At 40.8% G+C, this 25,772-nt stretch overlaps 1 protein-coding gene across 1 annotated transcript in view; it reads left to right on the top strand.

Annotated features, from left to right (window-relative positions):
- Nucleotides 1–25,772, top strand: part of PLD5 (phospholipase D family member 5) — a 397,759-nt gene that overhangs the window by 366,931 nt on the left and 5,056 nt on the right. Inside the window, exons 6-9 of the mRNA XM_052654058.1 lie at nucleotides 4,039–4,236; nucleotides 13,995–14,131; nucleotides 18,122–18,290; nucleotides 23,129–23,243. Of these exons, the coding sequence (XP_052510018.1) occupies nucleotides 4,039–4,236; nucleotides 13,995–14,131; nucleotides 18,122–18,290; nucleotides 23,129–23,243 (619 nt within the window). The remainder of the gene's footprint in view (nucleotides 1–4,038; nucleotides 4,237–13,994; nucleotides 14,132–18,121; nucleotides 18,291–23,128; nucleotides 23,244–25,772) is intronic.

Genomic DNA, 25,772 nt, shown 5'->3' on the forward strand with positions numbered 1-25,772 from the left:
TGGGTTGGGAAGATCCCCTGAAAAAGGAAATGGCAACCCACTCCAGTGTTCTTGCCTGGGAAATCTCATGGACGGAGGAGTCTGGCAGTCCGTGGGGTCACAAAAGAGGCAGATACGACTTAGCAACTAACCAACAACAACAAGACTTGTAAAGCATTTAGAACAGTGTCTGAAGCATAGTAAGCACTATAGTAAACTAGTACTACTTCTGTTATTTCTCCCTAAGCAGTAAGTATCTGCTGGATTGTCTTAAACTCAAATACTTCAGAAAAAGAATCTTTTTTACAAGCAAACAAAAACAAGTAATTAGAACCTATGGGAAAGCCCCAATAAATTTGGAATGGTAGAACTAAATTTTGTGTTGCTTACATTGTTAAACTGCAAATAAAATTTACTCATTGGATCCTAAAAAATGAAAGAAAAAAATCACTTCAGCAGGGCCTCCCATAATATCCTATTGCAAGTGACATAAGAGAACCGCTGATGTAATTCAAGCTGTAAATAAAATCATTACTCTTAGAAGAGATTTTTGGCAGGGTGTTCCAGGTCATTTGAGGCCCTAAACCTTTCTGAGCTCTATGAGTTGATCACTAACACATTCCTACTTTGTGGTAAAGAGAATCAGTCTCCTCCTAAGAATAACTATCTTCCAAAGAATCATTAGCTGATAAATCTCCAACTTTTTCAAGGTAGTTTTACTCAAACAGTTGGGCCATTCAATCAACCATCAGTTGTGTGATTGAACTGAAAAGTCAGGGCAGCCCATCAGAGTACCTCCACTGATCAGTCAAAGAATCTCTCAGTTTAACTTTTTGTTCCTTTGATAATCTGGACATAAAAGCTCTTCAGAAGCCTAATCTTTGTTATTTTCCCCTCTGCCAGCATTTTAGAAATGTCTGTTCATAAACCTGTCCTGAATTTTGGCTCTGACTGAAAGATCTCCAAAACAAAAGCCAATTTCTTTTTTTCCCCATCTTCACTTGATACCAGCCTAAATCAAATACATATATTTAGAAATGGGTTTGAGTTATTCTAAGATTGAGAGGACGATAAACAGAGGTCAAGTTCTCTTTATATCCCGAGAGAGCAAATCTTGGCTTGTTTCATTGCCTTTGGATTTTGAAGCTGTAATGTAGTCACAGCAAAATAATGTCAGACATTGCAGAGAAAAGCTCACAAAAAGCAGCTTACACAACAGGGGGAAAGGAACACTTAATCTTTGTTTAGAATGCAGTCACTGGAAATATTAGCAGCTAGAGGAAATCTAAGTAGAGTGCACAGAGAGACAGTGACCTCTTGCATGTTGATGATGATAAATGGTACATAAGGGGAGCCCTGGGGATGATAAATGCTGACAATGTTTATAAATACACTTCCCTCTATCTGATCATACCTAAAGGGACAAACATCATTCATAATTATGACACCATTAAAATAAGCATTTTTGTTTTTTGTTTCTAGATTTTACATTAGCTTTTAAAGGATTACTTCATTAGATTTCCACATTAAAGTGTGTGGTAGTATGCATTCCAACATAAGGTACATAACAGATTTCAGCAACACTGAACATTTTCAGAAGTGCCACTTGACTTTAGGCTTTAAGGGTAAAGTCTCTTCCTCAAGTGCAGCCTTTCTTTATGCCTTTGTGCGTGCTCAGTCGCTAAGTCGTGTCCAACATGCCCTTATGTACAACCATTATTGCCTCCATTCATTTATTCATTCCCCCTAAATGCTTCCTGCTTTGCTTCCTGGGCCACTTCCTGTTTCAGCTGGAACCGTGTTGACTATCCGGTGCTCCCTCCACAGTGTGACTTAGGCTAGAAGAACAGCAGCCAACACACATTGAGTGCTGGGCACTGTGCTTACTGCAGTAACTTGTCTGCTTCCAGCACTCATAACCCCGTGATGTGCTTGTTCTGGAGGTAAGGAGGTGTCATTGCCCTCAAGCCAAAAACCAGACTGCATGCTGGAGATGAACAAGTTGCTTGTTTCAGGGAGATAGAGTGACACTATGGCCACTTGCAGGGTGTAAGGAAGATGAATTTAGGAAAGACTATAAGTCTTATGGGGTTTGGACTTTGTACAAGGTTTTACAAGGGATGGTATAAGGAAGCAAGGAATAGGGTATAAGAAAGCTCAGGATTGGATGCTATTGGAAATAGAACAACTTTGTGATTAGGTGTTTTACTAAGCCATCAGTTATGGAGGGGGATGAATTAAAGTTGAAACTGTGATTGGTAAAGAAGCAACTGTCATCTATATCAACTAGGATGGGGCTCTTCAGTCATTTCTGTGCTTGGACAATGCTCACATTTTGTCAGTGTTCACACAGGATTACAGAGAGGTCTTTTTTTTCTTTTTCTTTCTCAATTACATTCTGGACATCCATGCATGCTCAGTTGCTTAGTTGTGTCCAACTGCCTGTGACACTATGGACTGTAGCCCACCAGGATCCTCCGTCCCAGGCAAGAATACTGGGGTGGGTTGCCATTTCATCCTCCAGAGGATCTTTCTGGCCCAGGGATCGAACCTGCATCTCTTGTATTGGCAGGCGAATTCTTTACCTCTCTACTACCTGGGAAGCCCTGCATCCTAGACAGTCAATAGCTGTCTTTGGCACATTGGCTTACCGATGCATCACACTATGATTTCTTTGTTGCAAGATCCTATTGGTCTCTTACTCTTGAAGGTGAAAGTCACTCAATCATGTCCGACTCTTTGTTGACCCCATGGACTATACAGTCCATGGAATTCTCCAGGCCAGAATACTGGAGTAGGTAGCTGTTCCCTTCTCCAGAGGATCTTCCCAACTCAGGGATCGAATCCAGGTCTCCTGCATTGCAGGTGGATTCTTTACCAGCTGAGCCACATGGGAAACCCAAGAATACTGGAGTGGGTAGCCTACTCCTTCTCCAGCGGATCTTCCCAACCCAGGAATCAAACCAGGGTCTCCTGCATTGCAGGTGGATTCTTTACCAGCTGAGGCTACCAGGGTAGCCCCTCTTACTCTTGAGGCTTGTGCAGTCTTTATAAGAATAATAATTGCTAACATATTTTAAGTGGTTACCACGTGATAGGCACTATTCTAAGCCCATAAAAACATATTAACCATGTCAGGTATCATAGCAATTGTATGAAATAAATAATATTATCTCCTTTTTATGGAAGAAGAAAATTATGGTGAGAGATTAAATATCTTGTCCAAAGTCACACAGTCAGAAAGTTGATGGGCTGGAACCTAATTCCAGGCTGCCTGACTCCAGAATCCATGATCTAAACCATTTTGTTGTGCTGCAGCTGAAAGTCGATTTCTATGTTGCTGCATTATTTAAGGATTCATACCAAAAAATTTAATATTGAAGAAAAGAATCTGAAGAGCTGATATAAAACGTGTTGGTGAATATGGAAAAATTATCCATAAGAGTCCAAATGCAGGGCTTCCCTGGTAGTTCAGTGGTTAAGAATCCACCTTGCAATGCAAGAGACACTGGTTCAATCCCTGGTCTAGGAAGATCCCACATGCTTCGGAGCAACTAAACCTGTGCTCTGCAACTACTGAGCCTGTGCCCTAGAGCCTGTGAGCTGCATCTACTGAAGCCGGCACGCCTTAGAGTCTGTGCTCTGCAACAAGAGAAGCCACTGCTATGGGAAGCCTGATCGCAGTAATAAAGAGTAAGCCCTGCTCGCTGCAACTAAGGAAAGCCCATGTGCAGCAGTGAAGATTCACCACAGCCAAAAAAATAAATAAATGCATCTTTTTAAAAAAGAGCTCAAATGCAAAAACAGGCAAAACTTCTCAAATATTTAAGCATTTTAATGACACATCATTTCTGTATACCATAATATGACTATATCTACATACTTACATACACATATGTATATATATATATATGTGTGTGTGTGGATACACATATATAGTTGTTATAGTATAGCAACTACAAGAAAAAATCACTGTTTCTGCATTCTTGTGCATTTTTTGTCTGAGAATAACACCATCGCATGTACATGGCATTGATGCTCTCGATTTTAATTTCACAGATGAAAGAACTCGGTGTCATCTTCTACAACTGCAGCTGCCTGGTCCTAGATTTACAAAGGATATTCGCTTTATACAGTTCATTAAAATTCAAGAACAGAGTACCTCAGACCTGGTCCAAGAGACTTTATGGAGTCTATGACAATGAAAAGAAATTGCAGCTTCAGTTGAACGAAACCAAATCTCAAGCATTTGTGTCGGTGAGTTTTGCTCTTTTTTTCTCCTCCTCCTCCCCTCCTTCCTCCAAAAGCTCTTTATTAAGTTGGAATGTTTGAGTGCAATCTTATGTTGGGTAAAAATGAATTCAACCAGTCTATATTGACATATCCCTGGAAGAGTTAAAATATATCCATTCTTATACTCAAGCACATGCTGTCCCTAGTTACAAGAACAATACCTGTTGATAATCATTCCTAGTTTCAGATACTTTGTGTTATCTGGTTGGATCCCCACCATCACCCATTAGGTAGACCCAAGGTTATGACTGTGTTTCAAATGAAGATAGTGAAGTTTATCTACAAGCACAAAGACCATCAGGTAGCAGGTGCCAAGAGAAACGCAAGCACCCAGGTCTTCTGACACCAGATGCTCATTTCAGTGCCTTTCACCAATGATTTTCAGACTCGATTTTAGCAATATAACCCTCTGAGGAAACCCTGGTGTGTAAAACAGACAAAAGCAGAGCTATTGTATTTGACTGGGTTTGGGGGGCAAGAGGCCCTTCCAAAAGGCTAGGGCACAGTTTCCAAGCCTCTGACTACACTTGGAAGCCACCACCTGGATGCCCACACACCACAGCTGTCCCCACAGTGTTGCTGAGAGTGGGCAATGTAAATATCTGAGCCTACAGTCCTGGTCTTCAAACTTTAAAGCATCTAAGAACCAGACAGGGAACCTGATTGAAATGCAAACTTTCGGGACTTTCCTGGTGGCACAGAGAAACACAGTTTCAATCTCTGCTCTGGAAAGATTCCACATGCCACGGAGCAGCTAAGCCTGTGCTCTAGAGCCCGGGAGCCACAGCTACTGAAGCCCGAATGCTCTAGTACCTGTGCTTCGCAATAAGAGAGGCCACCGCAGTGAGAATCCTGCACACTGCAAGGAAGAGTAGCCTCTACTGTCTGCAGCTAGAGAAAGCCTGTGCAGCAATGAAGACCCAGCACAACCAAAAGCTAAAAATAAATAAATAAGTTGTAGTATTGTTGTTATTCAGTTGCTGTTGTATCTGTCTCTTTGTGACTCCATAGACTGCAACACACCAGGCCCTTCTGTCCTCTGCCATCTCCTGGAGTTTGTTCACAGTCATGTCCATTGAGTTGGTGATGCTATCTAACCATCTCATAACTCTGTTGCTCCCTTCTCCTTTAGCCTTCAGTTTTTCCCAGCATCAGGGTCCTTCCCAATGAGTTGGCTCTTCTCATCAAGTAGCCAAAGCACTGGAGCTTCAGATTCAGCATCAGTCCTTCCAATGAATATTCAAGGTTGATTTCCTTTAGGACTGACTGGTTTGACCTCCTTGCAGTCCAAGGGACTTTGAAGAGTCTTCTCTAGCATCACAATTTGAAAGCATCAATTCTTTGATTCTTTAAGGTCCAACTCTCATATCCATACATGACTATTGGAAAAAAAACATAGCTTTGACTATATGGACCTTTGTTGGCAAAGTGATGACTCTGCATTTTAATATGCTGTCTAAATTTGTCATAGCTTTTCTTCCAAGGAGTAAGCATCTTTTAATTTCATGGCTGCAGTCACCATCCACAGTGACTTTGGAGCCCAAGAAAAGAAAATCCATCACTGTTTCCATTTTTTTCCCCTTCTATTTGCCACGAAGTGATGGGACTGGATGCCATGATCTTAGTTTGGGGTTTGATTTTTTTTAAGCAAGTAAGTAAAAAATACAAACTTATAGTTCCCCCACCCTCACCAGGGTCTGATCCACTGGACCTGGGTGAAACCTTAGAATTTTTATTTGAATCAGGCTTCTGAATTGATCCTGTTGCTCAGGTAAACTTCTCGTAACCATTCTCCCAATTTAATATGGCTGTTTCTCCACTGTCTTACAAGTTGCCAACAACTTTTATGTCACTGAAGAGCTTTTCATAGATGAGGAAATAGTAGCTTTTTTGCCCATTAAAATGAAAGCACTTTCTGAAAATTTAGAAGTGTAGCAATAGAGAGAAAATTGAAGTTGCTTGTCTTAAATAAATTCATGTAAGTGTGAATAACATAAAATAATAGACTATGGAAGATTTCCATCAAATAGAACTAAAAAGCTCACTTTTTTGGTTTGTGTACAGGTCAAACAATGCAGCAGCATATAGCATATCGTCTAAGGCATTTTAGTAATAAAATCATTGCATATATTCAGTTTTGTTTCCTCTTAAGACAACCCTGTAAGACAAGAAAATCAGATATTATTCTCAATTTGTAGATTAGTTGCAATAGGAAATTTTCCAAGGAACCCTTAATCCAGATTAATGGCAACATTAATGGTAACATGACACCCTAAAGGTCCAGCAGAACAGCTGGAAGCAGCAAGAAACAGGTGAATTATAAGCATAGTTCAGATAATTGGTGGATTTTGAATTTACAGTTTGAATCTTAGAGATGAATGAATATGGTTGTTGCATAAATTTAAATTCTGACCCTTAAAAAAGTGGGGGAGTCCTCCTTTGTTGATCCCAAAGTTAACACATCTACTTCAGAGAGAGGCCCAGGCCTTTAGTAAAATCTATGAAAATGCAAGGGCTTTGTTATATTCCTTGTGCTAAGCCACTTCAGTCCTGTCTGACTCTTTGCGACCCTATGAACTGTGTAGCCCCCCAGGCTTCTCTGTACGTGGAATTCTCCAGGCAGAATACTGGACTGGGTTGCCATACCCTTCTTCAGGGATCTTCCCAACCCAGGGATTGAACCCCCTTCTCCTGCAACCCCTGCATTGCAGGCAGATTCTTTACCTCTGAGCCACTGAGGAAGCCCGGTGCTACAAAATAGGTTGAGCTTTTTTAACAGTTCTTTCCTTAAGCTATGATCTTTTAAACCATGCAGCACTTTTGTTTTCTATTTTTATTTATTTAATTATTTTAAATTATTGTTATTTTATTTTCCATTTCATATTAATATCTCAAGCCTACCTTTGAATTTCAGTTCAATAGATATTAATTCAACACCATTTTCTAGAGAGGAATAAAATCTTACAGACATAAGATAAATAAATGTCAGAAAACCCCCAATATTGGTATCATTTGCCCAGAACTCCTTGGTCTCACCTCTGTTACAACATTAATCACATTTTTGTAGCTATTTGTATATTGATTATCTCTCCCACTATTTTGGGCTTCCCTGGTAACTCAGATGGTAAGAATCTGCCTGAAATATGGGAGACCTGGATTCAATTCCTGAGTTGGGAACTGAGTTGGGATCCCCGAGTTGTCCCCAGAGAAGGGAACAGCTACCCACTCCAGTATTCTGGCCTAGAGATTTCCATGGACTGTATAGTCCATGGGGTCAAAAAGAGTCAGACGTGACTGAGCAACTTTCACTTTCACTTTCCCACTTTTTTATAAGGCTTCAAAGGTCATACATTGTACTCTCTTTATCGTTGTTACTTCCACTACTTCCCTCAGTTCAGTTCAGTTCAGTCACTCAGTTGTGTCCGACTCTTTGCGACCCCGTGAATCGCAGCACACCAGGCCTCCCTGTCCATCACCATCTCCTGGAGTTCACTCAGACTCACGTCCATCGAGTCCATGATGCCATCCAGCCATCTCATCCTCGGTCGTCCCCTTCTCCTCCTGCTCCCAATCCCTCCTAGCATCAGAGTCTTTTCCAGTGAGTCAACTCTTCGCATGAGGTGGCCAAAGTACTGGAGTTTCAGCTTTAGCATCATTCCTTCCAAAGAAATCACAGGGTTGATCTTCAGAATGGACTGGTTGGATCTCCCTGCAGTCCAAGGGACGCTCAAGAGTCTTCTCCAACACCACAGTTCAAACGCATCAATTCTTCGGCGCTCAGCCTTCTTCACAGTCCAACTCTCACATCCATACATGACCACAGGAAAAACCATAGCCCTGACTAGATGGACCTTAGTCGGCAAAGTAATGTCTCGGCTTCCCTCAGGCCTCCCTAAAGCAGCAGTAAATGTTGGATTGGTTCTATTAGTAGTAATATCAATAAAAAGTTCCAGGATACATACAGTTTTCTGAGTATATGTGCCAAACAAATGTCAAGGCAAATTTATTCAAAATAAATTTGAATATTATTTAAATATTCAAAATATTTGTTTTATATTTGTTATAAATTATCTTAAAATAGTATATTATATTTTTATAGGCTTACAGTCCCAACACTAAATTAACACACAAAATATATATATTTGAGGGCCTTAAGAATTATCATTCCAAAAATTAGATTTTAGGTGATTAATAACTTAACATGGTTATATATAAATTTAAAAAGTGATATAGATATAAATTATTTCCAATTTTCTCATAGGACAGAAAGAGGTATTGGTTAGATTTAAGTATGTGATCTCTAATAACTTGGGGCTGAATCATTCTAATTTTCTTACATTCCCTATTGAAATCAGAAGATGGGAACAACAGACTGAGATTTTTTGTCCTATTTTATAACAACAGAGTGAAGGTTTTTGTTGTTTATTGCTTAGTTCATTCATCCACCATTCATGTATACTGTAGTCATTTAGTGGATGAGGGCAGACATTGAATAGAACTTGGTGCTGCTCTGAAAAATATAATTAAATTTCCCTTTAGAATCTCAGCTATATATTTTAACTATACTTCAATAGATTTATTGAGAGAGAATTTGTTACCATAAAATCCATCCTTTTAAAATGTAAAAGTCAGTGAGTTTCAGTATGGTCACAGAGTTTTACTATCATCTGTATACTTTCTCATTTTATAATATTTTTATCACCACAAAGGAAAAAGCCATACCTGTTAGTAGTTGCTCTCCATTTTCCCCTTCTCTCAGGCTCTAGAAAGCACTCATCTACTTTCTGTCTCTAAGGATTTGCCTTTTTCTAGATACTTCATATAAAATGAAGTATTGATATAATTGACTACATATTGATATAATATGTAGTCTTTTGTAACTGATTTCTTTCACTTAGTATTAATAAAATGGTTTCAAAATGCATGACTCAGTTCTTTTTCCTTTTATGGCCAAATAATATTCCATTGTATGGATATAGCTGGAGAAGGAAATGGCAACCCACTCCAGTATCCTTGCCTGGAGAATCCCATGGATGGAGAAGCCTGGTGGGCTACAGTCCACGGGGGTCGCAAAGAGTCAGATACGACTGAGCTATATGTTTTGCTGTCTGTCCATCAGTTGATGGACATTTAGATGTTTTTACCTTTTGACTATTGTGAATAGTATTCCTATGAAGCTTCATGTACAAATTTTTATTTGAATACCTGTTCTCAGCTATTTTGAGTTTTACTTAGGAGTGGAATTGCTGGGTACCATTGTAACTCTATCTTAAACATTTTGAGGCATTGACAAACTTTTTAAAATTGGCTGCACCATTTTGCAGTTCCACCAGAAATGAATGAGGATTTCAATTTCTGCACATCTTAGTCAACACTTGCTATTTTCCATTTTATATTAGCCCTCAGCATTTGTGCAGTTTGTCTTATGGTTTTGATTTGCATATTTTAATGCACTTATTGGTCATTTGTATATCTTTTTAGAAAAATATCAAAGCCTTTGCCCATTTTTCAGTTAGATTGCTTGGGGTTTTGTTATTGAGTTGTAAGAGTTATTTATACATTCTAGATACAAGGATGTATATGATTTGTAAGTATTTTTTCCCATTCTTTAGATTGTCTTTTCATGTTTAATTACATTTTAGCATATATATTCTGGGAATGGAATATGGATTTTTCTAAGTCAGGAATCTGATATGAAATAAAACCCTACTAAAGCAAGAATTTAATGAATATGCAAAACAAGGTTCATGTAAATATAAGGTGTTTATTGATGTAAGAAGGAAATAGAGATTTCCTATAATCAAGGTGCCTCAAGAGCACTTGATTGGTAACAGATCATTGAGAGCTGAAACAAAGAAAAGGATCTGTATTTTCCTTCTCTTCGCATTTTGCTTTGGAATAAAGGAGTACAAAGTGCAAGGGTCAGAAAATTAATCCAGGAATGATAAGAAAACAACAGTCTTCTCTCTAATTAAACAAACAGAACAAGTTAATTTCCTCTGCCAGATCAGAGAACACACAAGTACTACCATGACCCCAGGGGCAGAAGTACTAATACAAATAGTCATGTGTTTCCTGAATAAACACATGTAGCACCTGCTGTGCTCTAGGCATTGGATTAGGAAATGAGAATGTAGGAAACAAGACAAGTACAAGTAAGGGTCTATTCACACATAGATGGAAATACCTAGAGTAAAACAACTCCAACTAGGAGTAGAGGTTGGGGAGTCACACAAGACTCCAACACTTAGTAATCTAAGAAGCACTCTCACATCCCACAAATATTTATTGAGCATGTCATACATGCTAAGCATGGCATGGCACAAGGCTCCAGAGACATAAAACCAAGCAGCTCACAAGCTGGTAGAGAATCACACAGATGAAGGAAGTACAATGTAGCATGTGCTGGAGTGAAACTGCACAAAGCAAGAATCTTATATTGATCACTGATGTATGCCAAGTACCTAGACTAGAGCTGGTTGCATGGCTGGTATCAATACTTAGTCATATTTGATGAATGAATGAAATAAGGTGCAGAAGAGGAACAGATCCAGACCAGGAGTAGGCCATTCTCTTATTTAAGCCTCAAAGGCAAATCATAATGAAAGATTTGTTACTGTTCTCACCCCGCTGGAAACAGAGGCTCAGGAAGTGTAAGGGACATGCCTAGCCTACTACAGGTTATAAATGCTGGAAGCCAGCACGTCACCAGCATGTAAACGCTGCATCGCCAAAGCACAGTATCCAAACTTATTAGACGATAGCCAATGAAAGAGACCAGTGACTCTGTGTCTAAATTTGTTCCTCCCTGAAAGCAAAATCCAGTTTAGGGAACATGCAAGGAAGTTCAGGAAATTCCTAACTGAAGCAAAAATATGGGCATTTGGACACATTTCAGAGTTGACCTGGGCTCCTGTCTAGAGCTAAGATCCTTAGCTACTTCATGGTAAGCTTTACTTGTTGGGTAAAGCAAACCCAACAGGCTGAGGGAATTAATTCATTTGAATATTCATTTATTAATGGAAATAGAAAAATGAGTAAAACACAGTTCCCAAAATCAAGATAGTAACTGTCTAGGCAAGGAGAGGAGACAGGTGCAAGTGATTTTAAGTTTCAATATTCTAAATAATATAATAAATAAATCACATTATGGAAAGACAGAAAAAGGAGAAGTAGCTTCTGGGTGACAATATAAAAATGTTTCAGGACTTCCCTGGTGGTCCAGTGGTTAAGAGTACGCTTGCCAATGCAGAGACACAGGTTCGATCCCTGGTCCAGGAAGATCCCACATGCCTGAGGGCGACTAAGCCTGTGTGCCACAGCTTCTGAAGCCCGTGAGCCCTAGAGCCTGTGCTCCCAACAAGAGAAGCCACCAGAATGAGATGCTCAAGCACTGAAACTAGAGAGTAGCCCTCGCTCGCCGCACCTAGAGAAAGTCTATGCACAGCGGTGAAGAGCCGGCACAGCCAAAAATAAATAATTTTTTTTTTAGTTCATGGAGGAGATAGTATTTGAACTTGAACTTAGAGAAAGTATAGAACTCTGATAGGTAAAGATAGGGAAACACTTCAGCCAGTGGGACTGGCCAGAGCAAATAAACGGAGGCAGACAAGGTGAGAGCAGGGTCATGGACTGACGATTATCTTAGTTTGGGACTCAGAAGGCATGATAGCGTGCAAATGAGAAAGACAGAAACAGGAGACCCAGGTTACAGATGCCGTGCATACATCTGCCCGAATGAGATCAGGCTGAATTCCAAGAAACGAGGGGTCCTGAGAGAGACACACGTTTGTTTGTCTTGTAAGCGTCGTGGAGACAGGGAAATGAGTTCAGAAGATACATAGAAGTGGTGCCCAGCAAGCAGCACCAGTGCCTGGGTGAGGGAAACAGCAATCTGGAGGAAGAGAGAAGGACAACACGAGAGACACTGCAGAGGCCCACACCATCTGTCTTAGTGACGGATGGCGTGTCTGCATGTGTGTGTGCTAGGGAAAAGTGCGTGCTAAGACTAGCACTGGATTTTGTTTGGTTTTTAATTTATGTTTTATTGTTTTGTTTTGGACTTTTTTGTTCTGGTTTCTCTCCTTTAGCATTTGTCTTTTGTTTTTTCATACCTGGAAGTTCATCCTCATTCCGGAAGAAAAGTGATTTAAATCCAAAACTTATTCTGATACTCATTGGCCAGGACAACATTCTGAGTAAAGGTGCCTGGTAGGTGTGACCCTTCAACATGCTCCTTCCTCACCCCCATGCTCCTCCTCAGCTGTGCATCCAGTCCAATAGCATCATCTTCCCTCTGTCTAAGCTGGGACCTGCCGGCACAGGGTGGGGAGTTGTTCCCAAGCATTCAGGAGGGCCCCTGACCACCATAACTGGCAGAACATTTGGTGAAGGACCCAGTTCTGCCATGCCAGGAATCTTCCAGAAACCATTTATTTGGCCTCTGATACTAAACAGAGGAGCCTGGCCCGTGGAGTCGCAAAAGAGCTGGACACTGAACACCTAAGCACGCACTGCACTGTTTGTGCTCCTTCGTTTGGTGTCTCGCTTGTCAGAGTAATGCAGGAACTACGGAGATGCTCCTTCCAGTCTTGCCCAGCGGGAAGCCAGGAAGAAAACCAAAGTACATCTTTTCCTTTCTATAATGAAGAAAGTGAAAGTGAAAGTCACTCAGTCACGTCCAACTCTTTGTGACCCCATGGACTATACAGTCCACGGAATTCTCCAGGCCATTATACTGGAGTGGGTAGCTGTTTCCTTCTCCAGGGGATCTTCCCATCCCAGGGACCCAACCCAGGTCTCCCGCATTGCAGGCGGGTTCTTTACCAGGTGAACCACAAGGGAAACCCAAGAATACTGGAGTGGGTAGCCTATCCCTTCTCCAGCAGATCTTCCCGACCCAGGAATTGAACCAAGGTCTACTACGTTGCAGGCGGATTCTTTACCAACTGACCCACCAGGGAATCCCTCCTTTCTATAATAACTTTATCTAAAAGAATTCATACTTCTGTAAGATGGAAACCACTTTGAGCAACATAAGAAAAATATCTCAAGTATAATTTGCCTCTGTTCATTTTTCTCAAGTCCCTGTCTCTGCTCATGAGCTTGGCATCTTAATAAGTCACTTGGTTTTTCCTCTAGAATTACTGATGATCCTTTCTCCACAATGAACCCTCCTCTTCCTTACTTGATGAAAAAATAGGAGAAAAGAAAAAACAAAACAAGGTTTTTAGACCATATGTCTTGAACATCTTTACAGCCACCTTACCTTTCAAGTGAAATGACTTCTAGCATAAATAGCTTGCTGTATGTGTATATATATATATATACTCTGTGTGTGTGTGTGTGTGTGTGTGTGTGTGTGTGTATACATACTATGCATGGTAATATCTGAGAAAATTAACTATGTAAGATATGAGTGTATGCCAGAGTCACATAAGTTTTGAACTTAAAAACTATAAAGACAAAACATGTGTGTATTGAAAACGAGAATTCCCTCCCAAAACCAGTTTAAAGGACAGATTTGAGACTCATTCCACCACACTTTGGATTCTACTTGCTTGAACTTTGATAGAGCTGCAAATGTATTTGTCTAAACTCATAAAGAACTGAAAGCCAAGATTCATTTTTTAAAAAATATTTTTTAAATAACAACAAAAAAAGAGAAAACCCTAGATGGCAAAAGCTAATAGTCTAAAAGTTTGTATTTTGTGTCTTCACAGAATTCTCCCAAACTCTTTTGCCCCAAAAACAGAAGCTTTGACATAGACGCCATCTACAGTGTAATAGATGATGCCAAGCAATACGTGTACATCGCGGTCATGGACTACCTGCCTATCTCCAGCACAAGCACCAAAAGGTCAGTGAGTGTGTACTTAGAACCTGGGCTCCAGGGCAAGGCACGAAACTGAGAACCACAGGAAAAAACATCCTGGACACGGGGATGCTATCAAGTCACAGAAGCTTGCATGTTCACATCTCAGTGTATATTTGCAGCTCACCCAGAATGTGTCTCCTCCCTCAGTCCATTTTAAGGACTTAGGGTCTCATCCCATAAATTACTGCCTCCTCAGTAATTTACATTATAAGCATGACAGCAACTTTAGATTGAAGATTGGGTTGTGATTTGAAAATTCTTTGGAAAAATAAAATAAATTAAAAATTATTAGAAAAAGTTTTTTTTAAGTTATCAGTTGACATGTGCCTGAAGGGCATACCAAAACTAAGTAGGTCTGCCAAGATTTTCTTTAAAAGAGGCATCACTTTGTTATACTCATGTCGGTCTTCCTTAAATGCTAAATTTTCATACTATCATTTTCACTTACAGGAGAAGCAAACTTAAAATATATATGTTCTCAGTCAATCCATCCATCTGTAAGAGGAACATAGCATTTTTAAATTGAGTATTTTTAATATTCATCACTGTGCAAGTGTGGAAATACTTGGAATAAACAGGAGCAGAATTTATGCCCCTAAATCATTGCATGCATAAATGTATGCCTAAGACCCAAGTATTTCCCACTTCTGCTTTCTTGCTGGGAATGCAGAGTTTGGGAGCCTGTAAATGTTTCAAATAATCCAGTTAACCCAGGAAGAATTTCCAAAGTGCACGTTTCTAGGAGTACAACCTAACACCTTTTAGATTTGGAAAATTACAATTTCAAATTAACTATTTTGCTGAGGTTAAGTAATTTCATGTGCCCTATATTGCTTGAATATTGTTCATATTGCCAACCTCACATATGCATAATACATAACTTCTTTATGCAAGTGACTTTAAAATTGCAAAAGATGTATTTCTCCCAGAAAGTGATTACCCCTAATGATGGTCAAAAAGTATTTTAGGCTACAGAATACACAGTAGTGAAGTGAAGTGAAGTTGCTCAGTTGTGTCCAACTCTTCACGACCCCATGGACTGCAGCCTACCAAGCTCCTCCATCCATGGGATTTTCCAAGCAAGAATACTGGAGTGGGTTGCCATTTCCTTCTCCAGGGAATCTTCCCGACCCAGGGATCGAATCCGGGTCTCCCACATTGTAGACAGACACTTTACAGTCTGAGCCACCAAGGAAGTTCAAAATATACATTATTAAGACATTTTTGCTTCAAATATTGTGCACCCTTTGAACATTCATGGATTTTTTTCCCACATACTTTCATTTTTTCAATCCCGCCTTTTCCTGTTTTGCCCATTTATTGTTTATTTGATTTTAGATTTGTTTTAGACTTCAGCTTCTCTCTGGGAAGAATTTGAAGCAATTGATTTTGCTTGATTTTCCAATTATTCTGAAGGAGGATAAGGTTAAGTTTATGACTTTTTAGGTTGGGATAATAATTTCATAAGATTGACATAAACTTCATTTCATGAAGTTCCTTCGAACAAACAAAATTAAGAGCCTTCATAGCCAAGGGGGATGGCATTAGCATGGATAATCTAAAATATCTTGGGAATATAATGAGGAAAGAGACTGTGCACCAGCCACAGAGCAATGCAGAGTCAAAGCAGGCGTCTCTCAACGGGAAAGACTTGCATTTTTTTCACAAATGGAGAAGGTAGAGAAGGAAAAAAGTGAAAGTCAAGCATCCCATTCTTTGAGACTCCATGGACAGAGTTGCTTGAATTTTCCAGGAAAGAATATTGGAGTGGGTTGCCATTCACTCTCAAGGGGATCTTCCCTATCCAGGGATCGAACCTAAGTCTCCTGCATTGCAGACAGAATCTTTACCATCTGAGCCACCAGGGAAGGCTCCAGGGAGAAGTTGAAGCTATTCTCAGGAAGGAACGACTAATCAAATGCAGCTACAGAGGGCCAAGTGAACAGCTAAGGGAGAAGGAGGAGGATACCTTATCCTCTGAATTAGAGGGAAGGGGATAAGGATGTGTGTGCCATCAGGGTAGAAAGTTGAGGAGAACCATGTCCAAGGCCCCCAGTTTTGTGAATGAAGGAAAGAACAAGCTTTTCTAGGGTGGGGTAACAGAATAATTACAAAAGATACAGGAGGTGGAACTAACCCAATACAAGGATAGAGGCTGACAGATGGTATTGAGAACCCTGAAGGTTCAGATGACTTTTTCCAGTAGTCCTCAGCTTTATGACTATAGAAAAACACCAAAGGAATAATGGCACTGATCTAGGATTTAGATTCTGCAAAAAGACAAGGGAAGGGAGAGGAGCAACTATCCTTCAGGTAATCAGAACTGAAACTAGGCTTGTCAGGGAAAGGAGACCAGGAGGAGCTGATACATCAGGAAAAAGTAGAGGGATCTTAGATCTGGGGCTCATACAGGTGAAAAGTGAACATGTTAGTTTCTCAGTCATGTCCAATTCTTTGTGACCCCATGGACTGTAGCCCACCAGGCTTTTCTGTCCATGGGATTTCCCAAGCAAGAATACTGGAGTGGGTTGCCGTTTCATTTTCCCAGGGGATCTTCCTGACCCAGGGACTGAACCCAGGTCTCCTGCATTGCAGGCGGATTCTTTAGCATCTAAGCCACCAGAGAAGCCCACACAGGTGAAAGGGCAGGTACAAATAAAAGAGTGAAAGAACTTGAAGGACAGGAGGCTGGGATCAGATATAACGAGGAGACCTTTGGAGGTAAAATTATTACTCACAGGCTAAGGTTTTGAATAATATATCATTAGTCCAAATAATGTATTGGCCTAGAATTAGGCAAAGATTTATATGAATAAACAGAAGGTCTACAAATTACAGGATTAAAGAGAGAACAATTTGAGATTTGTCTTTAACATGGGAAAGCTTATTGTTTTTGGTTTTTAACATGAGAACTAAGTTACAGTTCCAAAAGAAGCACTGTGTGTGCCGAGGGGAGCAGAGGCTGGCTCCTAAATCAAGTGGTCAGGTTGTGGTGGGAAATACACAGCAGGACTTCAGCAGAAACTGTGGCCTAGGAAAGAGTCCAGATTTAGTTGAAGTAAAAAGTTAAGAATTCAGGGAAAAGGCTAAACCTACAGGGGAAACTGCCTGATGAAAGGTTCCAAGGTTCCAGAGTAGTGGAGGGGCTTGGCAAGGAGCGACCAAGACAGTTTGGAAATAAGAGTGTGGGCAGCTTGGATAACCAGAGCAAGATCTCATTTAGGGGGCACTTATCAAAGAAGAGAGGTTTAAGAAGCATTTGAAGATGACAGAGCGCTCAAGGATCCTAACTGGAATTCTTTTGGAGAGTTGATTCTTCTTGCACATTTGAACTGAGGCCCAGGTAAAGTCGGAGGTCTGTGAGGGTGGCATGTGGCACTGGTCAGTATGTCTGTGCCCTCAGCCCACACAACCTGAGGCCCTGATAGGAAACCTCATTTTAGGTAGGACTGCACCTGCCTAATGCACCATTTCTCAATGTTCTAACCCAGGAGACCAGCATTTTGTCAACATATCCTACAAGGTTAAATATTATAGATTAGAGGCTGATCTAATCTATAATATAAATGATCAAGTAATGATCCAGTTAATGTCAATGCTCTCTGTAGTTTAGTAAACTTCTTTCCCCAACGTAACTGATTTTCTTTATCTGTACGGATATTATTTCTACAGTATTTATATTATAGATTGGAGGCTGATCTAATCTAGAATATAAATGATCACATAGTGATCAAGATAATATCAATGTTCTCTGTAGTCTAATAAATTTCTTTCTCCAAACTAACTAATTTTCTTTTATTTTATCTTTATGGATATTATTTCTATAGGACTTATAAATTAGAGGCTGATTTATTCTATAATATAAATGATCACATAATGATCAAGTTAATGTCAATGTTCTCTGCAGTCTAGTAATTTTTTCCCCCCAAACTGACTAATTTTATTTTATCTGTATGGATATTATTTCTACAGGACTTACTGGCCAGACTTGGATGGGAAAATCAGAGAAGCATTAGTTCTGCGGAGCGTCAAAGTTCGACTCCTTATAAGCTTTTGGAAGGAAACTGACCCCCTCACATTTAACTTTATTTCATCTCTTAAAGCTATTTGCACTGAAATAGCCAACTGCAGTTTGAAAGTTGTAAGTATTGTTTTGACTGAGCTATTAAAATCTAATTTTCTTCATACATATGTGAAAGCTATAAGCACACACATACACATGCGCTTCCAATCAGAACTAGGGTGACAATCTTTGAGAGTGAAAAATACCTCAAAAAGTAGGTTGAGTAGTTTTTCAAGATAATTATATCCCCCCCCCAAAAGGAGACTAGAACCCAAGTTTCCTGGTACCAGCCTAGCCCTCTTTATCCACAATTTCAGTTGCATCCTGTCCATTTTGTTTGAGCTTCCTCCTTTATCTACTATTCTTATTTGTAAGACAGTGAGCAGCAGAGCCTTGGAACATGCACCAGCGCAGACTCCCCCAGCCTAGGATCCTGTCCTTGTTCCAGGCCCCTCGGGCCACGTGCTGATCCATCTCTGCATCCTGTGAGGGAGGCAGGGTTGAGGATTCATACGGCTCTAAATGTGCCAGCTCTCTAGCTCATCTCTAACTCTCCTCCGGTCCACACGTGTAGCATCCTCCTCTCAGGGCCCTTGCACACGCTCTTTCCTCTCCTACAGAACTCTTCCCCATGCTTTACCTGACTCATGCCCACTAATCCTGTAGATCTCAGCTTTCCCCAAACTCCACTGTGGACATTCAACAAATGTACACTGAGACCTCTTCTAAGTGATAAAGTTTTCACCATGCATGAAGCATTCAGGGACCCAGATGACACAGGCTCCACTGTCAACTTTGATACATGGCTTCCAAGATTGCCTTGAGCCTCAATACCCCAAGGCCAGTCAGAGGAAGAGAAATATTGGAGGACTGCACCGGAGGCCCTTAAAGGGAAAGTTGCTCAGTTGTGTCTGACTCTTTGTGACCCCATGGACTATACAGTCCATGGAATTCTCCAGGTCAGAATACTGGAGTAGGTACCCTTTTCCTTCTTCAGAGAATCTTGCCAATACAGGGATCGAACCCAGGTCTCCCACAGTGCAGGCGGATTCTTTACCAGCTGAGCCACAAGGGAAGCCCTATGAATTAGGCCTGCTGCTGCTGCTAAGTCGCTTCAGTCGTGTCCAACTCTGTGTGACCCCAGAGATGGCAGCCCACCAGGCTCCCCCATTCCTGGGATTCTCCAGGCAAGAACACTGGAGTGGGTTGCTATTTCCTTCTCCAATGCATCAAAGTAAAAAGTGAAAGTGAAGTCACTCAGTCCTGTCAGACCGTCAGCCACCCCATGGACTGCAGCCCACCAGGCTCCTCCGTCCAGGGGATTTTCCAGGCAAGAGTACTGGAGTGGGGTGCCATTGCCTTCTCTGAATTAAGCCTGCTGCTACTGCTGCTAAGTCGCTTCAGTCGTGTCCAACTCTGTGAGACCCCATAGACGGCAGCCCACCAGGCTCCCCCATTCCTGGGATTCTCCAGGCAAGAACACTGGAGTGGGTTGCCATTTCCTTCTCCAATGCATGAAAGTGAAAAGTGAAAGTGAAGTTGCTCAGTCGTGTCTGACTCTAAGCGACCCCATGGACTGCAGCCCACGAGGCTCCTCCATCCATGGGATTTTCCAGGCAAGAGTACTGGAGTGGAGTGCCATTGCCTTCTCTGAATTAGGCCTAGAGGAGGTGAAATCCCTGTAGCCTTCATTCTCTGAAGGACAGACAGTCTGTCCATGCTCAGCAAGGCCCCAGATGTCAAAGCATCAGAATATAGAAAATAAGACAAAGCTAATACAGGAGAGGCAGAGGAGAGTACCTGCGCCCTATGGTACATGATCCGTTTGCTCCTATGTCCTCTCTTGACTTCCCCTCAGAACAAGTCAGTTGTCTCCGCCAACCCCCTTTCCTGACCCCACAACACACCTGCCACTGAGGCACTGTCAGTTGAAATCTCTGGCATGAAATGTTAAGGGTTCTTATTTAAGACTTACAAGAAATTGCAAGGAAAGTAGAATCCATCATTTTTAACCTCTACAGTATTTACTCAGCTTCATCTTTTTGAACACTCATTGTCACACTACTAAAGCAAACATTAATAGTTTCCTGCTAGACATTTTTTAAAAACAGAGACTTCAATCTTTGTATAAGCCAGGCCATGCATTTCTAAGCATTAAGATAAGCATAGATGAGAAAGAATCTTGTGGCCCCAATGCCAAGACTACAAATGGATGAAGAGCTTTTCTAAGAAAAGTGAAAGTTGGGATCTTGCACATAGCATGTCTTCAGGAGCCTAGCAGCACTGATAAAGCAGATAGCCTGGTAATCCTCATCCTTAGAGGAGTATGCACCCTCACCCCTGGCTTTGCGAGTTTGTATCCATGAGGTGGCTCGTGGAAAGAGATAGCACTCACCAAGCTTTCCTAGTTAAATGAGGGGTTTTTTTAATATATTAGCCAGTCACTTTTGAAATGTCTTTGCTGTACCTACAGCATGTTAGATGTCTAAACATATGTCAGTGAATAGAATATGATCTCTGATGTCATCTTCAGTTCAGTTCAGTTCAGTTCAGTCACTCAGTCATGTCCGACTCTTTGCAACCCCATGAATTGCAGCACGCCAGGCCTCCCTGTCCATCACCATCTCCCAGAGTTCACCCAAACTCACGTCCATCGAGTTGGTGATGCCATCCAGCCATCTCATCCTCTGTCGTCCCCTTTTCCTCCTGCCCCCAATCCCTCCCAGCATCAGAGTCTTTTCCAATGAGTCAACTCTTCGCATGAGGTAGCCAAAGTACTGGAGCTTCAGCTTCAGCATCAGTCCTTCCAAAGAACACCCAGGGCTGATCTCCTTCAGAATGGACTGGTTGGATCTCCTTGCAGTCCAAGGGACTCTCAAGAGTCTTCTCCAACACCACAGTTCAAAAGCATCAATTCTTTGGCTCTCAGCTTTCTTCACAGTCCAACTCTCACATCCATACATGACCACTGGAAAAACCATAGCCTTAACTAGATAGACCTTTGTTGGCAAAGTAATGTCTCTGCTTTTCAATGTGCTATCTAGGTTGGTCATAACTTTCCTTCCAAGGAGTAAGCAGCTTTTAATTTCATGGCTGCAGTCACCATCTGCAGTGATTTTGGAGCCCAGAAAAATAAAGTCTGACACTGTTTCCACTGTTTCCCCATCTATTTCCCATGAAGTGATGGGACCAGATGCCATGATCTTCGTTTTCTGAATGTTGAGCTTTAAGCCAACTTTTTCACTCTCCTGTTTCACCTTCATCAAGAAAGATCTGTTTTCCCTCTTTTGAGTCATTGTCAACTCTCTGGAGGAAATGGGCTCTCAGTCAAGCCTCAAGCTGTGATGCCATCACTGACTTAAATTAGGATGCATAATTTATTCTTTCTCAAATTTGTCTTGATTCTATAGTAATATCTTCCTCAGAAGGAAAGAGCCCATTGTACAGACAGGTATTGTGATAGAATATCCAAACAGAATGACTGCTGGCTGTTAATCAGTTTCGCGTGACCACACAAATGTAAAACCATGACGTAAGAGCATTCACAGGTTATTAAGTCCATCTGAAGAGTCCACCAAGGCTATATGTGAACCCATCAAATCTGACACAGATTTTGCCAAAGATAGGAACTGAGGAAATAAGGTGATCCAGGCTACATTGCCTGTAATCATGGTAATATGGCAGTAGGAGAACCTTCCTCTAGAATGTGCAATAGAAAATTCTTAGGTGGTAGATTAAGACCTGTGTACCATTGATCTCAAGGGTTCTACCAAAAAAAAAAAAAGATAGGTTAGAATTTTCAGGGCTGGAAAGGACCTTAGAGATCACTTAGTTTATCACGGCTTTCTCAATCTGTGTGTATGTGTGCATGCTCAGTCATATCCAACTCTTCGTGACCCCCATGGATTGTAGCCCACCAGGGTCCTCTGTCCATAGGATTTTCCAGGCAAAAAAATGGGAAAAACCAACTTTCATTATTTCCCCAAACCAAATTTTGACACTTACAGTTTTGAAACTATAATGATATCTCCATTTTTAGGTATCATCTCATTTTTTCTCTCTGCCTTTTCTCTCCTTCAAACACACATGATTCTACAACTGTAAGACATTCTGGAAAGATTCCATGCAGTTTTGAAAATGTTTACCATTTTTCAATGTGGACGAGACCTGAGGTCCTAACCTTAATGGTGTCTTCTGTGAACTCAGTCACAGTTTAAGCCTCATCTGAGCACTTGCCCATTTCAGCAGATTCCTGAAGCCACTCCTGATGTCATTCACCTCTCTTCTTAGCACTCCCATCCCCATTCCAGCTGAACTAGAGTGCTGCTTTTGAATCACATTAGAATTGAAATTCAGGACTTGAAGGTGTGATATTTTTTTTTTTGGTTGCTTATTAAAAGAGCTTATAGACATAGGTGTTTAGATGGAAACTATTTGTTGTTTTGGCAAAACTTTTTTTTGACCTTTGGAAATCCCCAGTCAATTCAGCTAGTCATTGACATGGGCCTGCTGCTTCTTATAAGATATGCAGCATGTAGGAAATCAGTTCATTGGCATGCTTGACAGAAAGCACCCTGAGGCATAGTTAAAATGTCAGTGCACCCTGATGAATAACATGATAAGAATTAAACAACTTTTGGCCTTCTCCCTGTTGAAAGAATGAATTTTATGTTCATTTTATTGCTTAAAAGTGTTAACTATAGACCTGGATGAGCATGTTCATTTTCTCTCTTGTTGCCTATATGGATTTGAGACCAAAAATAGCTTCAGCTATGTAAAGTAACAAGATTTCAGTTTTAATAACTCAGTATGAGGTCTATCTCTGATCCTTGGATAAGAAACCTTTTTGTGTTTGAACAAAACCAAAAATGTTCTCTATATTCACCTGGTTTATTTATTTATTTATTGTCTTACAGAAATTCTTTGATCTGGAAAGAGAGAATGTTTGCATTACAAAAGAACAAAGGAATCACGCCTTCCCTAGATTAAATCGCAACAAGTATATGGTGACGGATGGCGCAGCTTATATTGGTAGGTGTCAGGGCTATGAGGTTCCTCAGGGGATCATGCAGGTTAGTGGTAATGCAGCTGCACTCTGCTGTACCCCATGGTGAGGAAGCCCCTGCCAGTGAATGGGAGGCCCCAAGGTCAGGAAACAGGAGAGTGGGGGCAAAGAGCTTTTCAACCAAATAGCTCATCTGTGGCTTGGTTCATAGACCAGGAAACCATACAGGATGTCTTCTCATAAGTGTTTTGCAGAAATCCCATGGTCCATTTGTCTTATTTTGTGCTTAGTCACTCAGTTGTGTCCAACTCATTGTGACCCCATGGACTGTAGCCCACCAGGCTCCTCTGTCCATGGGATTCTCCAGGCAAGAATACTAGAGGGGGTTGCCATGCCCTTCTCCAGGGGATCTTCCCCATCCAGAAAATGAACTGGGGTCTCCTGTATTGCAGGCACATTCTTTACCAGCTGAACTACCAGGGAAGCCCTATAGGCGGGAAACTGGATGGTTTAGCAAAGGCCAATCCTGGCACTAGAACGAACCCAGAGCTCATTTCTTACCCACCGTACCACAGCCAGTCTGTCATGAGTAGTGGGGAAGCATTGAAATTTGATGTCCAAATGAATACTGTCTGTGCAATAATCCTACACCTGCCATTTTTTAAATAGCTAACTTTGGACAGTTTACTTAGGCTCTCTAAAACCTCAGTTCTCTCATCTGTAAAAGGGGGTTGACTCGTTTCTGCCTCATAGGATGATGTTTAATTAGGATAATATGTACCAAGCACCTTGCACAATTAAAGCACCTAACACATAGATGACACCTGATTCATGTTAACTATTATTATTAAGGTAATAAAGCTCCAGACACAGAAACAATAAGTTATTGGTTTATTATTTACTAAGGGATCAAATCTATTCTACTTTCCCATGGCGTGTATGGGTCCAGGGTAACCTCTTTACTCGTTCTGTCACAGGTAGGGTGGAAGTTATTATCTATAAAAGGAAGGGGCATAGATCACAAAATAGCTGGATGGTTTTTACAATGTCCAAATGAAGTAGCAGAGTCAAAGCAGAAAAGAAAAGCACAGTGTAAAATAAAGGAATATGAAATTTGCATTATTTTTTCCAAATTCAGTGAGTAAATAGAAAATGTGCCCTTTTAACTTTGTAAAGCACCTTACTTTATTTGATTCTCTTAGCAACTTTGTCATTAGGGAAGGCAGCTTTAATCACCTACAGTTTAGAAATAAGGAAATTGGGCCATAAAATATGAAATGAATTAAACATACAGATGTAAGGGGGAAGATTTTAGAGCTAAGTTTCAATGCCAGGCATCCAGACCCCTCACCCCCTGTAGCCCTTCAGAAGTCACTGTCATCAGCCCCTGGAAACACTACCTCCTGTGTCAATGTAGAGACGATCTGCCTTTTCCCATTTTGAATAGTTGTGTGTCTTATTAGTAGAATAGAGTATTGAAATTTTTAAAAATGTATATCATTCCAGTCCTAGAATATGAGAACATTGTTTTGTTCATGTTGTCCCTCTCAGTGACACAAGGTGTGATAATTTAGATTTTCTCATGTTCATCAATGCATGGAGAATAGAATGAAATGAGCTTCTTTTTAAACAGGCGACAAAAGCAGACTCAAATGTGTTTAGTCCAAAGTGTGAACCTCTGGTTCAATATTGGGAAACAGGAAACACAGGGATGGATTAAGTTTCGGGCACAGGGGGATATAACACTCAAATCTGAATATTTTATCTGCAGAGTTTACTTAAAGTAAATTGTTGTATGTACACTCAGCAGTGACATGTGCTTATATCCAAATACTCTTTATAATGAATTAAGTAAGTGTGTTGGAGTCAGACAAATCTCTGATTTCAAGCCCTGACACAAGAAAGAAGATGATAGAGTCACACAATCTCTCTGAGTCTCTGCAAAGCCTCTCTTTCCTTATCTTTAATTAAGGGGGATAATAATACCGCCCTTTGGTGGTGGTATGAGGATTGAATGAGATAATATACGAAAAGCTCCCAACACTGTCACCTCTCTGTCTACCAGATTCTTAGCAAAGACTGATTCCTGACTCTCTCCCTTCTTTCCCTGTAATGCATTTTTAAAATAGACTTTGGTTTTTGTTTAAGTTTTAGGTTCACAGCAAAACTGTGCAGAAGGCACGGAGATTTCCTATAGGCCCCCCATCCCTACATGTGCACAGTGTCCCGCATTGCCAACATCCCTCACCAGAGTGCTGCGTTTGTCACAGCTGATGAGCTGGCACTGACACATCATTATCACCAACGTTCATCATTTACGTTAGGCTTCTCTCTTTGTGTTGTGCATTCTGTGGCTTTCAACAAATTATAAAGACATGTATCTGCCACTATAGTGTTATACAGAGTAGTTTCACTGCCCTAGAATCCTATGTGCTCCACCTATTCATTTCTACCCCATCCTGGCAACCACTGATTAATTTTTAACCATCTTCATAGTGTTGTCTTTTTCAAAATATATAGTTGCAATCATATAGTGTGTAGCCTTTTACAATTGG

Source organism: Budorcas taxicolor, chromosome 16, assembly GCF_023091745.1.
Source record: "Budorcas taxicolor isolate Tak-1 chromosome 16, Takin1.1, whole genome shotgun sequence".
Classification (NCBI taxonomy): Eukaryota; Metazoa; Chordata; class Mammalia; order Artiodactyla; family Bovidae; genus Budorcas; species Budorcas taxicolor.